Genomic DNA, 17,459 nt, shown 5'->3' on the forward strand with positions numbered 1-17,459 from the left:
AGCTTTCAAAATATGTATCTAAATCAAAGAAGTCTTAAAATGTTAGTACCTGTGAGCAGTTCTTGGTGGTTACATACTGTAGGTTCCATCTGCACAATTAAAGGGTAAGAAAACATTACTGTTGATATTAATCAATGACACCATTATTCAGAATGACCCTATGTGTTCTGGTCATCACAGAGGCAGCCCACTGTCGTGGTCAAGAGCCGGGCCCATGACACAAATGGGGACAGTAAGTGACCTATCTGATGGCATTGTTACCACGATTAAATGTTAAATATCTGCCATTGCAACAGGCATGTGGTAAGCATTTAACAATACATGTTCCCTGTATTACCGCCGCGTTTGGTGCTAGCACGTGGAATGCTGACACATTTCTCTTAACCTAGACCATAAGCCCCATGAGGGCAGGGCCGTTGTTGGCCTTGTCACTGGTGCTCTCTCAACACCAAACACATGGTAGCCAAACTCTGGAGAATAATACAGTATGCGTTAAGTTCCAAAGCGTGTGATGATAGTGGTTGTTTTCTATTCATCACAGGCTAGTTGGACAGAGGTTTAAATTCCAGAGTGATTCACCCTGGGAGTCCTCCCTTTTCCTTCCTAACACATGAAGATCAGAAACATGCTAGTGCCAGAGAGCTAAATGGTGGTGGTCAAAATAGACTCTGGTCATTACAGGTGTCTCAAGTATATGATGGATATGAAACCTGTAGGGTCCAACTCTCCAACCTGAATTGACGGGACTGGAAAAAGTCAGACAGCTGACCTCAAACTCCCACTGCCAGAGAGAGATGAGCCTGACATCCACATTGCTCCTACTGCCCAGAGGGCACCGAGCGCTGGGCACAACAGGGATGTTCTCCTGCAGGCAGAACCGAAACCCCAAGGCTTCCAAATCCCACAGGAGTACAGATTTCTCCAAGACTTAGAGAAGCATCCTGGTCATGGCCAGGTGGGGTTGCTGGCTCCAGGTGTGTGTGTATGTGGGGGGACAGGGTTCTGCTTAGACTCCCCAGAGCATTTCACTGGAAGAGAAGGGAGTTGAAGCATGAGGGATGGAAATGGAAACAGGCAGATAGTATCATTTAGTCCAGGACACCCTTTGTACAAAGCTTCAAAGAAAGATCATACAGTTCTGGCAAGGTGCCAAAGAACTAAAATGTTTATTTTGACTGTCAGCGTGGATTTACCTTACCATTGAACCTCAATAATCAATGAGATCCTGAGCCTTAGCATGTTGGGAAGTTGTAGAGGGGGTGAGAAGATGGGGTAAGAGAAAGAGGGGAATAGAATAAATTAAGCATCAACAAAGTTTGGTACACATTTGAAATCTGTTATTAAAGATCTTAATCCAACTCAGCATCAATAACTAAGAGCGTAATATATGTGAGACACAAGGCCAGGCCTCTGGGGGAAGGTGGGCAGTGGAAAGATGAAGATGAGTTTCTGACCTCCAGAGCTTTGAATCCAGTGAGAGAAACAGACACTTCCAGGTTGTGATGATTAACTCTGGCTCTGACAGCACTAAGCAAACAAGAACAGAAAAGGCTGTGACTTGGGGGACCTGAAAAGTTATGTGGCCCAAGGGAGAACTAAAGGAGGCCACGAAAACAAGCAGGTCTTTGGTAAGTAGAGATGGGATGTGCCACACAGGGTAGGAACTCAGAGGATTCGGGGCCTGAGAAGAGGTTCGAGATCACCCAGGTAACTGAGGGTGACTCCTGGGGAGGGGAGCTAAATTTTAAAAATGGGCAGACCCAAATTCCAGCTTGAAAAATTTGGATTTTATTCTCTCGTGTGCTTTTGTCAGTCCAGCCCCTGAGTCTTCTCATGAGGATATTTGCTGGGCTTCTGGGAGGTCAAGTCGCTTGCCCAGGGTAACCCAGGAGGCTGAATAAGACCCCAGAACCAGAACCAAGCCCCATGTGCCCTCCACAAACCCACACGGAGGTAGACAAGCAGTGGCTCTGCTTATGTATTTACAAGAGACTATTTTCATTTACCTGTAATTGTTGTGAAGGCTCAGTAATTTTCCCCTTCTGCTCTTGATGTTGTGTTTCAACACAATTTGACTTAGGCATGGTTTCCAAGGTATCTTGCACCATAGCTGATTTACTTCTCAATTTAGGAGAAAAGTTGGCTTGTTTAGCTATTGTAAGTGGTTTATTAACTATGTCATTTTTAGGAATTTTCACTTTGGGAACAGCCTTAGAGAAATCAGGGCGCTGGTAATGAGCGTGACCTTGGCAGCATTTGAATCTGCTGCCTGAACTTGCTTTTCCAGTCTGCTCGTTCTGGGGTGACTGCCCTTGACAACGTTTTTGCTCATCACTTGGACCCTTGATTTTAGTTAGAAAATTTGAATCTTCCGGATGGCTGCTATCTCCAGCGGCCACTGGCTCTTCTAAATCAGAGGTGTTTTCTTCTATCATGTTTAGAGAACATCCGTGCTCGTTGCTATTTTCATCATCCCTTTTGTGGTTAAGTTGGTCAGTGAGTTTTGAGGTTTGTTCTTCCGGGCAAGAATTCTTAATATAACACGAAATAATATTTTCAATAATAGCTCCTTCTTCAAAACTGTCAGTATTTGAGGTCTCTGGGGGAGTTTCACAGTCGATGCCTTGACCGCTTAAGAATTTCTCTTCAGAAAGGTGATGGAGTAAAATGTCCGAAATGTTTGAATTTGAGGTGTCTCCTTGGTCAGCTGGAATGTTGGGAGTTACCGCGGCGCATTGCTTCTCTTGGTCGTGTTTTTTGTTGACAGGATTTTCGGTAATGTAACCTGGAGGCATGGCCTTCGCTGTGTTTCTGCAGGGCTTGTCATGTGTAGCCTCCTCTTGAGGGCCATCTGCTATTAAAATGACTTGATCTGAGCCATCGAGGATGCCATTTTCTGAGGTAAAAGCATAATCAGCCCCATCATAAGGCAACTCCTCCTGCTGTTTACAAGTTGTATCTTCTGAAAGATCGTCGTCCATGCTGGGGCAGCCTGATCTCTCCCGTCCTCTGCAGCCCGGTCTCAGGTTCTTAATTGTAACCGTAGATCTTCTGGTTTTCGCTGACTGTCTTCATCTCGCATCCTGTTCGGTGTGAAAGGAGAGCAGCCTGGTTGTTAAATGTCTGGGAATAATGCGGGAGACTCTGCCTACGCTGGTGCCTACGCCAGAACTAAATGGATGTTTTTCATTTAAAGAAATTCAGTGAGACACATGAAGGCAGAAAGCTCAGCCAAGAGCTAACCCATCCTAAATACTGTGTCAACATAATCAGGGGTTTTATGCCACTGTTTTTATAGTGAGGAATAGAAAGAAACAAGGGGAGTGTTAAAATTTTCATTCATTAAAACCTGAGGGGCCCCGTAGGTTACAGGCTCACGCCTGTAATCCTAGCACTCTGGGAGGCCGAGGCAGGTAGATTGCTCAAGGTCAGGAGTTCGAAACCAGCCTGAGCAAGAGTTAGACCCCGTCTCTACTAAAAAAAAAAGAAAGAAAGAAAGAAAGAAATTGGCCAATTAAAAATGTATAGAAAAAACTAGCCAGGCATGGTGGCGCATGCCTGTAGTCCCAGCTACTTGGGAGGCTGAGGCAGAAGGATGGCTTGAGCCCAGGAGTTTGAGGTTGCTGTGAGCTAGGCTGATGCCATGGCACTCTAGCCCAGGCAGCAGAGTGAGACTGTCTCAAAAAAAAAAAAAAAAACTTGAGGGACACCTAATGAGCAAATATTTATCAACCTCCCTTAGGGAAATGCTATTTGGAGTTTTCTCAAAATGGGATCTTGGGATGCAAGTAAAGGATTGATTTTTTTAAAGTGCCTTGGCTGTCCCTTGTCCACACATCACGGACAAGCCTGTAAGTTGCATGGCACTGGAAGCTGGCTCAGCTCAAACTCAACACTGACCTTCCTGTTCTGGTGCTTTTTCAGCCATCCCTCCAGACATTCTGCTCCCCTTCTCCTAATGTGTCCTTGTGTGTCTGAGAAGTGCAGAGAAAGACTGACAGGAATATGGCCAAGGGACAGACAGGCCTTTTGAGCACCTGGAGGCTGGTCTGCAGTCAAACATCTCTCTCCTAAAGAGGACCCAGGCAGGCACCTGGTCAGAAAGGCTATCCTCCCCCGAGCAGTCCTGACCAGCTGGAGTCTGGAGGTGGTGGTGGTGGGTATTGGGAGGATATTCCTGAAAATGGTCAGAACAAAACCAGCTGCCACTTGGATACTCGAGTCCTTTATTCTTTTTCTTAAACAACATTTCAAACACACATGCAGATATCTCTTCCTGATTTGTGAACTTTTGGGATAACTCCTCGGAAGTAGTAAAATGGTCTCAAGTTTTAGGTGGAGTAACTGGTGCTCCAGGCAGGACAGGAGCAGCCCGGGCTTTGCGGTTCACCAGCCCAGGGTGACCAGAGCCGCCGCTGGCCTCTCTTGCCCATACAATTACAGGCTGAGGAGCAGATCTCTGAGGTTCTCTCCTCAACTAAATTTTTATGCATCTATAAACTTGTGATTTATTAGAAAACCTCAAAAGTTAAAATAGTATGTTTGACCAAAAAAAAAATAAATTTTTTTTTGAGCTAAGTTCTCTGAAGTAAAAAGGAGTATAAACCAAATGTGGTAAAGGGCATCTGTGAAACATTGTACAAAAATCTTAATTTATAGATACGTGCCAATGTTAGAAAACCCCAAACAAAAAGATACTTCTGAGAGAGAGCGGGGGAGAGAGAGAGAGAGCACTGCAGAATGACTTTAAGTCATTTACAGAGGCAGTATTTACTGAAAGTCGAGGCACATCTTCATGAACAGAATTACAGGCTATTCTGAGCCAAGCTGAAGAACAAGGGAAAAATGCTCCCCAGGCAAGCGCAAAGGCACGGTGGGAAGCAGCAATCGGCAGACCCGGGTTTGAATTCCAGCTTCTCCACTTGTTAGTTTCATGTCACCTGGCAAGTTATTAATATTTAACTTTTCTGAGTCTCTGTTTCCCCTTTTGAAAAATAGGAAGAGCAATACTCGAGATAATGCACGCGAAGCACTTGGCACAGGGTGTGGCACAGTGTGAGAATTCAGTACACGGTAGTTTAAAAATGAAAAACCAAAACCCATCTCAGTGCTGGGATACTGAAGAGTGCGCAGGTCCGGAAGGCGAGGCCACTCCTCACATGTGGGGATAGTTAAAGGATAAAGGAAGGAATTGCAGATATAAGACATCTCTTACAGAGCCTTAAAATTATTTTTAAAATCTATCTGTAAATGACTATGTTGTTTAAAGGTAAAAAAAAATCACTAAATAATTTTAAGCAAAATAGCGTCTAATTTTTGAGAACAAAAAAAGGAGAATATGTTTAAATACCTACAGAGAAAAGAGAAAAGAGAAAAAGAAGACAAATTCTAGTTTTACAGGACTTTTAATGACCCAGACTACAGCCCCAAAGTAATCCTCATGCTTTCTTTTTATAATATTTTAAGAAGCTCATTGCCGAACTCTGAGCCCTTGCTCTTAAGGAAGAAAAGACACATTATTGGCTAAATTGCAGTTTCTAAAATATTATTCTGTTTAAACTGATAAAATTTGATTTTTGCTATGACTGTTTTTTTTTTTGTTTTTTTTTGGTTTTTCTTGAGACATAGTCTTGCTCTGTTACCCAAGCTAGAGTGCCACAGTGTCAGCCTAGCTCACAGCAACCTCAAACTCCTGGGCTCAAGCAATCCTTCTGCCTCAGCCTCCTGAGTAGCTGGGACTACAGGCGCACGCCACCACACCTGGCTAATTTTTTCTATTTTTAGTAAAGACAGGGTCTTACTCTTGTTCAGGCTGGTCTTGAACTCCTGAGCTCAAGCAATCCTCCTGCCTTGGCTTCCCAGAGTCCTAGGATTACAGGTGTGAACCATCACACCCTTCCTTTTTGCTATGACTCTTAAGAAAAAGAAAAAGAGACACCACCAAGATAAGCCTGAGGAACTCTCTAATTACATATAGGAAAACAACTTCTCTGTTGTTCGTTCGTTCGTTCTTTCTTTCTTTCTTTCTGTTTTTTTTTTTTTTTTTTTTTTTTTTTTTTTTTTTTTTAGTGCATCCAAAATATCAAGAAAATTTTTTCTGGAAAGGGACAGTCCCTATACTTAGCATTGTAATGGACCTTACAGGTAGCTGGAAGAAACTGGAACATCTTCCTACATCAACACCCAGCTCAATCTTGGAATCCAAAGGCACATCCAAAGAGATTCCGGTGAGAACCCAACAGAACCTTTCTGTAGAATTCAACTTGATTTACTGAAGTCAGGGGAGTACATTTGGGGCCATGACCACTCACACAGCTATACTGACCATTGTGTGTTCAGCAACGGCTCACAAGCCCCTCTGAGCATGAACACTTTGAGCAACCAGTGCCAGGACATCACAGTGCCCCAGCCTGTGAAAACACTTCAGTCCAGGACCTGAGCAGGATGAACACCAAGGTGATCACCATGCTGACAGCCGTTCCCTGTGTGGTTTATTTGATCATGAAATCTAAATTTGGTGATGAAGCGCTGGCCTAAGCCACTAACCTGCCTATTTAAGAGAAGAAGAAAACCACGGCTGGGATGACTAGCAATCTGATGGATTCAATTAAGAATGTCTATAGATGGGAAAACTCAAACTCCTTAGTGGTGAGAGACCAGAGATGGTCAGCAAATCCTGGTTTCTGGCTGGTAGGTGATATTTCTTCTAGTCACTAAGCCCATTTAGTGATAATACAATTTTACACATTAGAGGACTGTTTCATCACCAAAGGAAAACTGTGGGGCCATGTGCTTACAACAATCTTTCAACCTCATCCCCACTACCCCCTGTTCTGTGTTTAGACCTCTGCTACCCAGGCAAACTGGGGAAGGTGTATAGGACCCAGATGTACAGGAGAAAGCAGGAGTTGTTTCTACCCACCTTTTCCTACCTCCCTCCACCTGAAGTGCCAGTTAACACAGACACAAAACACTCACAGCATCTACACCCCACACTTCTAAGATCAGCCTTACTGACTTTGTAATGACAATAAGAGTTGGCTGTTGAAGGCAATGATTCAGTAATCCAAATAGATATTTGTCATTTTGATTGTGACTAGATTACAATTAAAAGCTTTCAGTGCATGATTCATTGATATTTTATACTGTACAAAGCAATATGCTGCTCTAAGTCTTCAGCCAACCCAATGCTACCATCAACACAAAGAGCTAAAACGATGGCAGTAACAATAGGAACTCACCAACTTCTTGGAGTCTCTGGATATCACAGAATGAACAAGTTGAAGGGCCTTGCAACACAGATGAGCAGTCCTTTAACTCTAAATCATCTTTTTTTCAATAGTTGGAAGTTGACTGCGATTGAATAATAGAACAAACATGAAGCTTCAAAGTCGTGATATGTCTGCTTCGTCTGGGCTCCTTAACTGCAGGAAATCCAGCTTTGAAGACCACATAGGGGACTTCTAATGTGATCTAAACTGTAGTCTTTTTTTTTTTTTTTTTGGTCCTTTAAGAGCATTCAAAACACTTGGTTTGACTCTGTTTTAATTTTCACATTTTCTCCCTCTATTTCTAGCTCAGGATTTCTGTTTACCCATGAAAGAAAATAGGAGATGGTTCAGAATAGTATGTCCTGGGCCACGCCCAGGGGTCAGGTATTCATGGATTTTGCATTCAGTGTATGGTGTTTCTAGATTAAAATATTTTCAAAGGTAATATGATACAGGCCTCCTCTGCAATGACTGCATTTGGTTACGCTTGGTAATCCTATCAGCTAACTTTATTTCAGAAACGTGGGGTGTCCACAATGCAACGTCTCCATCTGTAACTATATCTGTTCAACGTGGCAGTGTGGCTTCACCCTGTCATTGTGGAGTGGCAGAAGGGAGACACTGTGATGGGACAACAAGTCAATTCGATACTCCCGTGAGAGCCAGATGGATGTATTATTTATAGTCAGTCTTAGAGATAGAGTCATTCTGTGAGTGTGCATGAATTTGATGACCAGCTGTTAAAAATTTGTTATTCTGAAACTATTTTAAAAGTCAGGGGAAAAAAAAATTTTGAAACCATAAGCAAACCACTATTTGGAGAAACTTCCTCTCGATGTTTTACCAGCAGCCTTCGCTGGTTTTCCTTGCTCTTTGGAGGTCAGCGCTGCCTTTTATCCAGTTTTCCCATTGTCATAGCCACGTAATCATCATAGTCTGTCTAATTTGTACTGTAAATCATAGACCTTTGCTGTGCTTGGGAACATTTAGAAAACTCTTGCCAATTGATTTTCTGAAAATAATTCTAATTATAAACTTTAAAACACACACTGATTTAAAGAATTATAATTTTAAAAAAACACCTCATCCCTGAAACTTCTCTGCCCTTCTCTAAGCTTTCCAGCTTAAATTTGGCAACCTCTGCCTAGAGATAAGAAGGGCCAGAATATTTTAGGAAAACCCTTTTTCCCTTATAGAAAGATTTATCCTCTCTCCTCTGTCCTCTACCCACTGCCTAAAGGAAGAACATTGATGTGAAATTATAATTTTTTAAAAAATAATGAATAAAATGTCAAATACACACACACACACACACACACACATACATTGATGCTTCATATATGCTTCTCAAAGTGATTTCTAAAAGTTATGACTTTGATAAAATGTCTAGCCTGGCCAGGCACAGTGACTTATGCTTGTAAAGGACATTCTTTATGGAAGGAGTGCAGGGTTCTCCTATTCCTTCATGCTCTAGGAATGGCAGGACAAGAGTCTGAATCCTGGTATTGCCATTTCCCAGTTTCTTAAGTTTGGGCAAATGACCTAACTTCTTTGACTCTTACTTTCCTACTTTGTAAAATGTTGATGACAATCCTACTTCAAAAGTTTGCTATAAGAATAAAATAAGGTGTTTATGTAATTTGGCATCTGTCACGTCCAATAAATGATAGCCATTGCTCTGAAACCAAAGTCCTTATGCTCTCAAATCTTCCTCCATCTCGCCACAGTACAAACAATCCTGATGAACAGCTACATATTTGAAAATTTCTACAGATAGTAATGCTATCTAAATAAATGTGACATGTTAGAGTTGGATTATGCCTATTTTAGTTTTAATGAATGCATAGGGTTTAGAACAGTGCCTGGCACATAATGTCTGATAAATACTAGTTTTAAAAATTATTAACTATTACATAAAATCTCTCAGTACTTCATTTTAGCTTTTTTAGTCAGTTTGTATGGTTTTACATAAGAATATGAAATGAAATCAGTTATAAATTATGTCATGATAGAAAAATAACAGCTATCAATACTTCTCTAACCCCTTTCTGGTAAAAACTACAACTCAGGGCATGTGTGATGGCTCACGCCTGTAATGCTAGCACTCTGTGAGGCCAAGGTGGGAGGATTGCTTGAGTTCAGGAGTTCAAGACCAGCCTGAGCAAGAGGGAGATCCTGTCTCTACTGTAAATAGAAAGAAATTAGCCAAACAACTGAAAAAAATAGAAAAAAATTAGCCTGGCACAGCGGCGTGTGCCTGTAGTCCCAGCTACTTGGGAGGCTGAGGCAAGAGGATTGCTTGAGCCTAGGAGTTTGAGGTTGCTATGAGCTAGGCTGATGCCACGGCACTCACTCTAGCCCAGGCAAGAGAGTGAGACTCTGTCTAAAAAAATAAATAAATAAAAAGACAACTCAGCCAAGCATGGAGGCTCACGCCTATAACCCTAGCATTTGGGAAACTGAGGCAGGAGAATCACTTGAGGCCAGGAGTTTGAGACCAGCCTGAGCAACATAAGACCTTGTGTCTACCAAAAAAAAAAAAAAGGCAGGCATGGTAGCACACACCTGTAGCTCCAGTCATTCAGGAGGCTGAGGGAGGAGGATCACTTGAGCTCAGAAGTTTGAGGCTGCAGTGAGCTATGATGATGACACTGTACTCTGGCCTGGGCAACAGAGTGAGAACCTGTCTCAAAAAAAAAAATCTCTTTGAATAGTAGTAATGAATTAGAGCCCCCAACATGATTATACAATAAATATTACATAATCCAATGCTAAAATGCCAACTTCTAGCCGGGCGCGGTGGCTCACGCCTGTAATCCTAGCACTCTGGGAGGCTGAGGCGGGTGGATAGCTCGAGCTCAGGAGTTCGAAACCAGCCTGAGCAAGAGCGAGACCCCATCTCTACTATAAATAGAAAGAAATTAATTGGCCAACTAATATATATAGAAAAAATTAGCCGGGCATGGTGGCGCATGCCTGTAGTCCCAGCTACTCGGGAGGCTGAGGCAGTAGGATTGCTTGAGCCTAGGAGTTTGAGGTTGCTGTGAGCTAGGCTGACGCCACGGCACTCACTCTAGCCTGGGCAACAAAGGGAGACTCTGTCTCTAAATAAATAAATAAATAATAAATAAAATGCCAACTTCTTTGGACAATATTAGCTGCTATATTAAAATATCAGAATTGACAACCATATGAAAGGTAAGTAGTCAACATTTAGCCTTTTATGGTAGGTTTATGTAGGCTTACTAAACATTAATGAACGAAGACTCACAACAAACACCTAGCTGAGATATTTCTTTACCCTCTCAAGAAATGTCACTATCTCAGAGATGGAAACTCAGTACAATGCTAAACAATTTAGGACAGGAAACAATTACCTGCTCAAAAGATAACAGCACTTTGCATCTAAATAACACTTTCCAACCAGGAGTATCTAGTCACTTTACAATCTCTAATTAAATACTCTCTGGGACTTAAGTATCTCCCTTTAACCTTATGAAATAGATGCAAGGAGAGGAAGCAATTTAGCTCCAATTACACAGCAGGTCACTAGCAACAAGGATTTCCTCCCTTGGAATCAGTTGTTAGATGGGAAGCAAAGAAAACTAACACTATTGAGGGCCTACTGTGTGCTAGGTGCTTTGTGTATATCATCTCTTCAATCTTCTCCATAGCCCCCAAAGTAAATACAATTCCTTAAGATAAGAAAGCAGCTGAAAGGAGTAGAACTAGGATAGGTCAGTCTGATTCCTTTTTTTTTTTTTTTTTTTTTTTGAGACAGAGTCTCACTTTGTTGCCCAGGCTAGAATGAGTGCTGTGGCATCAGCCTAGCTCACAGCAACCTCAGACTCCTGGGCTCAAGCAATCCTGCTGCCTCAGCCTCCCGAGTAGCTGGGACTACGGGCATGCACCATGATGCCGGGCTAATTTTTTCTCTATATATTAGTTGGCCAATTAATTTTTTTCTATTTTTAGTAGAGACGGGGTCTTGCTCTTGCTCAGGCTGGTTTCGAACTCCTGACCTTGAGCAATCTGCCCACCTCGGCCTCCCAGAGTGCTAGGATTACAGGCGTGAGCCACCGTGCCCGGCCTGATTGGGTTCTATTAATGATCCATGAATTGGGCAGCATCCCATCTACAAAATAGAAAAGCCCTCCAGTGAGCTGAGCAGAGTGGGTGAGCTTTACGGGCAGAAAAGGCCAAGTAAGCAGAAACAAGGGACAAAAAACAGACTGGTTGTTTCAAAGTTACTTTCCTTGTAGGGTTAAAGCAGAGAGGACTTCCTTACCATGCTGGCTCAGGTTGACTGGGCCCCACTGGATCGCTTCCTGCGAATCCCCGTCCTTTTGGAAAACTGGCCAGTTTCTAAGTTAGGTTTGATTACACAGCACCTAGCACAAGTGACTTCATTCTGGTTTGGTCTGGTCTGTTGGGGCCTAAAACAGGAGTTTAGTTCAAAACGACCTCCCATAAATTTTATTTAATGAAATTACCACAAACTTAGTGGTGTCAAACAATACAAATTTTATTATCTTTTAGTTCTGGAGGTTGAAGTCTGAAAATGGTTTCACTGAACTAAAATCAAGGTGTAGGCAGGACTGTGTTCCTTCTGGAGGCGCTCAGGGGAGAACCTGGCCTTTTCCAGATTTTAGACTATCTGCATTCCTTAGCCCATGGCCCCTTCGTCCACTGACAAAGGCAACATTACAACATCTTCAAATCTCCTCTGACTCTGACATTCCTGCTTCCTTTTACTCCTAAGGACCCTTGTGATTAGATTGTGTCTTGGGCCCACCCAGACAATCTAGGATAATCTTCTCAAGATCCTTATTTAGCAGACTAGCAGTTGCCTGGGGTTGGGGAGGAGGTTGGGAAGGGGCATGAGAAAATTTTCAGAGGTGATGGATATGTTGATTGTGGTGAATGTTTGTCAGACTTAACAAATCGTACCCTTTAAATATGTGCTGTTTATTGTATGTCAGTTATAGCTCAAGAAATCTGTTAAAAAATAATATATGAAAAGAAACTTTAAAATCCTCCAAGGCACACAAGGACTTCATAAATGAAATTATAGAGCCCGAGAGAAACTTGTACCACATTGCAGTAACCTTATCTGTAAAGCTCTTCCGAAAATTTTTAAATACCTCATTCAGATGTTATCGTTTCAGGATAATTGAAGATTTGCAGAGCAACACATTTGGGAGTTTATTCTGTATACTGTCTAAGCTCCTTCACAAGGCATGTGAAGCCTTTTGTGAACTGTCGCCACCTGTCTACCTCTCCAACCTGTCTTCCTACCACACCCTGCCTTGAGAGTCATGCTTCCACAATTCCAGGCTCTTTACAGCTCTCCAAGCTCACCTGGTGTCTTATGTCCCCACTCTTTGGATTACACTGCTATCCTCTCTGCCTGGAATGCCCTTCCCCCCACCTACCTCCTTAGCCAGGAGAGGTCATCCCTTCTTCCTCTGCCACCTCCATCCCCTGTACAAGCTTCTGCAGTTACACTTTCCCCACTGTCTTGCAATTAGTTGTTTCATATCTGTCTTTTGTCACTAGCCTGTCTCTACTCCGGGTATATGACAGGAACTCAACATGCATTCCATGGAATTGGAAATGCTCCCGGTGTGCCATGATGATAAACGTTAAGCCGGGCGCGGTGGCTCACGCCTGTAATCCTAGCTCTCTGGGAGGCTGAGGCGGGCGGATTGCTCGAGGTCAGGAGTTCGAAACCAGCCTGAGCAAGAGTGAGACCCCGTCTCTACTATAAATAGAAAGAAATTAATTGGCCAACTAATATATATACAAAAAATTAGCCGGGCATGGTGGCGAATGCCTGTAGTCCCAGCTACTTGGGAGGCTGAGGCAGCAGGATTGCTTGAGCCAGGAGTTTGAGGTTGCTGTGAGCTAGGCTGACGCCATGGCACTCACTCTAGCCTGGGCAACAAAGCGAGACTCTGTCTCAAAAAAAAAAAAAAAAAAAAACAAAACGTTAGAGCCATCAGGGCGTCTATAGGGAAGGAAATCCACCCAAGGGGAGTTTGGATGTGGCCAGATGAAAGGATAAAGCATGGTCCTGAAGCAGATGGCAGTGATACTCCTGCAGCTGAACTAGCAATTGGTTCTCAGAAGGAGGGCAGGACAGCCCAGGGGCTCTCAGAAATGGAGGGGGAGTTGCAGCTGGCATTTAGTACTGGGAGCCAGATGGAAGCAAGGTACAAAACAGTCCTGTGCAGAGAACTGTCTCGTCCAAAGTGCCAATAGGACCCTCATTAAGTAACGACACTCTAAAGATAAAACAGGTTTTCTCTGAAAAGATAACCCTTTTTATTTTCTCTGAAAATAACCCTTCCCTTATTACTTCAGGGGAGTGTGAGGTGAAGTCAGAGATGAGGACCAGAACTTCTCCCTCAAGCACTCACTCCCTGGCCCCTGCCCATTCCCTGTTCCCTGAACTTCTTTTGTTCCTCAAATGCACAGTGTCCTGCCCACCCCGTGGTCTTCCCTTCAGCTGTTCACAGGCCTGGGGTGTCTGCCCCAACCTCCTCCTTCCTTTCTACCTGGTCATTTCTTACTCATCCCTGAGCATGTCACTCCCTCCAGAACCTTCCTTCATCTCCTACACTAAGTCAGGATCCCCTGATGCAAGCCTTCAGAGCACTCCCTGTACTCTATAATAGCATTCATCATGATCATAAAATATTGGCAGAGGAGAATGGGAGGGGGAAGGTGGGCAGGAAGGAGGGAAGGGAGGAAGACCCATCTGACTGCTTGGGAACAGTGGGGAAGCAGAAGTTATTTATTAATAAAAACTGAGTTTGATTCTTAGCTCTCTTCTTTATTAATTGAGGACCTTGGATGAGTTATCTATTAATAAGTAATCTGAACTTCAGTTTCCTCATTCACAAAATGGGGATAAAGGGTGTTTATGAGGATTAAATGAGATAAGTGGATAAAGTGCCTTGCTCAGTTTCTGACACTTAGGTACTCAATAAATGTCAAATCTTTCCTTCTTCTCTCCTTCTTCCTCTTCCCTGAGCGGAAGGGCAAGAAAGGGTAGAAATGTAACTGAGGAGGCTAGAAAAAGCCTTTATACCTAACTTGATAGAGAGGAGTATATCTGCAGGCCTTCTAAGTGGGTTTAAGAGGCTCTGAGAACACAGCAAGAGAGGCCTGTGGTCAGGGGTGGGGGCAGTTGTCATTGGTTGGAATAGAGGCAATGGATAGAATTTGTAGACACTGACATGGGAGTATTGCCCAAATATTGCCCAAGTATTGCCCAAAGGTCTACCCTTTTCTGGACAATCCCTCTTGCATGCTATCAAGTGTCTATAGGATGACTATTCCTGGTTTCTTGGGAGGAATTTGACCTAACTGGGACGTGAGACACCTCTAAAAAGCAAATTAGTTCTTTATGTCTCTGAGACTAGGGCTCTACCAAGATCCTGCTGATGTAATAAAACCATAGTTTGGGAAAGGTCAGTGACAACTACCTGTGATGGAGTCTAGCCAGTAGAGTAGAAAGAGTTCTAAATGATGACAATTTAGATTCATATGATTTGCCTGGAACCTCTGGGCACATTTGTGATGCCATTATTAAGGACTGATAATAGCCTCATAAAACAGTGGCATTATCTTCAGAGGAGAACATCTGAGCAAGCGTACTACCCTAAAGGCAAACAGACTCTTGCAAGTTAGACAGATGGAAGACTGCTAGGGGGTAGTCATAAGAGTCTCACTTCTTTTCTAACCAATCCACCCACTAAGTGAGTTTTTGAACAAAGGGCAGTAAAGAAGTTTCATTGGACAACTTGTGACTTCTGCACTTGACACAGTGTGAATTAAGAGCACTTGACTGATTTGCCAACAGGCAGCCTCCAGATGTGTGTTGGGAAGGGATATTGTCCACCCCAATTTTAGAGTGCCCTAAAAGGTAACCCCGTAAAAGAACCAGGGGGGTGTCTCCTGGTTAAAGCCCTAAACTATTAATACTTATTTGCTTCTCTTTCTCTTAAACCTACTTTCTTTGTTCCATAAGCCCTAAAGGGTTTCCACACTCAACTTGCCTTTACCAACTAACTCCAGCCTTGGTTTTAAAATTGGAAGTCCCAGGGCTGGGTGGTGGTGCACACTTGTAATCCCAGCACTTTGGGAGGCTGAGGTGTGAGGATTGCTTGAGGACAAGAGTTAGAGACCAGCCTGGACAACATAGTGAGACCCCTGTCTCTATAAAAAATAATATGAGCTTGAAAGTCCCGTCTCCTGGGACCTCCTCAGTCTCAGGATGGTTAGTCACCCTAGTGCAGGACATTCTATCCACCCCGCTCAACTATTATATCCCTGTTTCCAAGCACTTAATCTCTTTTCACATCTAAGTGTTTTTTATAGAAGTACACCAGAAGGAAGTAACAGAGAGGCACACATGAGGAAAATACAAACTCACAGTGATTCTTCTTGGGGTTGGCTGCTAGAGCTCACAGCTGCCCCTTTCCCTGGACAGTCTGTGCTAGGGACACCAGTCACACCCCACTCCATCCTGATACAAGGGTACAAACAGCACCCTTGCTTATGTTATAGACTCTAGAGTCCTCCCTCTGTACATTGGACCAAGGCTAGGATTTCCTGAGATCCATTCCTGCTTGGGTCTTGCTTGGATCTTTCCAGTTCCTTGTCCTGTTTTACTCCCTCCCTCGGTAAATCATATGGATCTCAATCCTCATTTCAGGATCTGATTCTAGGGAAACCAACCTAAGATACTGTAAAATGGGGATGATATTAGTACCTACTTCATAGGGTTGTGGTGGAGATGAAATAATAGTTAAAATAATAATAATAGCAAAAGTTATTTAGCACTATGTACTGGGCCCTGTCCTTGCATCAGCCAGCATCCAGGTAGAATCCTCAAACACAAACAGTGCTTAGAACAGTGCCTGGCATATATTTAGCACCAGTAACTTTTAGCTATTATTATTTATTGGTTCACTCTAGATTTCTCAGGAAAGATGAAGCCTAATAGTCTGTTTCCCCTGCACTTTGAAGTCTTCTTCCCATCTTGGGTATTCCTTTGGAAACCTTCTTTCCTCATCCCCATTTTTTCCTTCTTTTATTTTAAAGGTGAACTACCAAGTTCACCTTCTTGCTGAGGAACCTCCACACCCAATGCTTCTGACTTTCAGTCAAGGGAGCACTGTTATTCTCTGGTAGACTTTGTTGGGGAGGGAACATGTATTATCTAATTGGTTATTCAAATTTGCCTTGATTCAATGTGGTTATTTACAACTATGGGAAGTCCAGCCACTCTAGCTTCATTATTTTATTTATGTTTTTGAGACAAAGTCTCACTTTGTTGCCCTGGCTAGAGTGCCATGGCGTCGTCAGCCTAGCTCACAGCAACCTCAAACTCCTGGGCTCAAACGATCCTCCTGCCTCAGCCTCCCAAGCAGCTGGGACTACAGGCATGCGTCACCATGCCCAGCTAATTTTTTCTATATATTTTTATTTGGCCAATTTCTTTCTATTTTTAGTAGAGAGGGGGTCTTGCTCTTGCTCAGGCTGGTTTCGAACTCCTGACCTTGAGTGATCATCCTGCCTTGGCCTCCCAGAGTGCTAGGATTACAGGCGTGAGCCACCATGCCTGGCCTGGCTTCATCTTTAAAAAGCTAAGCTTGGCCTATCCTAACATCCCCACATGTTGTGGGGTTGTGTACATTCTCACTGCTCTCCCCCTACTCCAAGGCACTAAAGAATGGTCAAGGAAGCCTGTCAGCAGTGTTGGCACCAGGAGCTTTCATCTAGTCGTGTGGGAATGGTGCAGTGCAACCTCACTGCTGTGTTCCTAGCACCCAGCAGAGCACCTGGCACATAATAGCCATTCATTGAACAGATGACAGTATATGTTAAACAGGTCTCTCCCTCTCTGCCTGATTTAGGACTCCATCAAGATTCAGGTGCCTTGTATAGTTTGTTTTTCATGATATTGACTTTTATGAAGACTCTGGGCTAGCTGCAGAATGTCTCAAGTTCTGGATTTGTTCCAGAGTGCTCTTTTAAAAATACAAAGCAGATAAAGTTACTCCCCTGCTTAAAACTTTCCACTGGCTTCCTATATAACATTTCAAAAATAAAGTCTATACTCACTACCCTGGCTTACAAAGGCCTCGGTGGCCTCTTGTGTGTTTTCCTCTCTTT

At 43.2% G+C, this 17,459-nt stretch overlaps 1 protein-coding gene across 2 annotated transcripts in view; it reads right to left on the bottom strand.

Annotated features, from left to right (window-relative positions):
• AKNAD1 (AKNA domain containing 1) overlaps positions 1-7,576 on the bottom strand; it is a 37,910-nt gene extending 30,334 nt beyond the window's left edge. The window contains exons 1-3 of one of the 2 annotated variants that reach the window (XM_075999928.1): positions 7,242-7,576; positions 2,007-3,083; positions 50-89 (exon numbers count right to left, since the gene is read on the bottom strand). In XM_075999928.1, the coding sequence (XP_075856043.1) occupies positions 50-89; positions 2,007-2,981 (1,015 nt within the window). In that variant the 5' untranslated portion in view covers positions 2,982-3,083; positions 7,242-7,576. Of the gene's footprint in view, positions 1-49; positions 90-2,006; positions 3,084-6,142; positions 6,355-7,241 lie in introns of those variants that run through there. The other variant, XM_012751650.3, reaches the window with a different exon arrangement.
• Between the last annotated feature and the right edge of the window lie 9,883 nt (positions 7,577-17,459).

Source organism: Microcebus murinus, chromosome 2, assembly GCF_040939455.1.
Source record: "Microcebus murinus isolate Inina chromosome 2, M.murinus_Inina_mat1.0, whole genome shotgun sequence".
NCBI lineage: Eukaryota > Metazoa > Chordata > Mammalia > Primates > Cheirogaleidae > Microcebus > Microcebus murinus.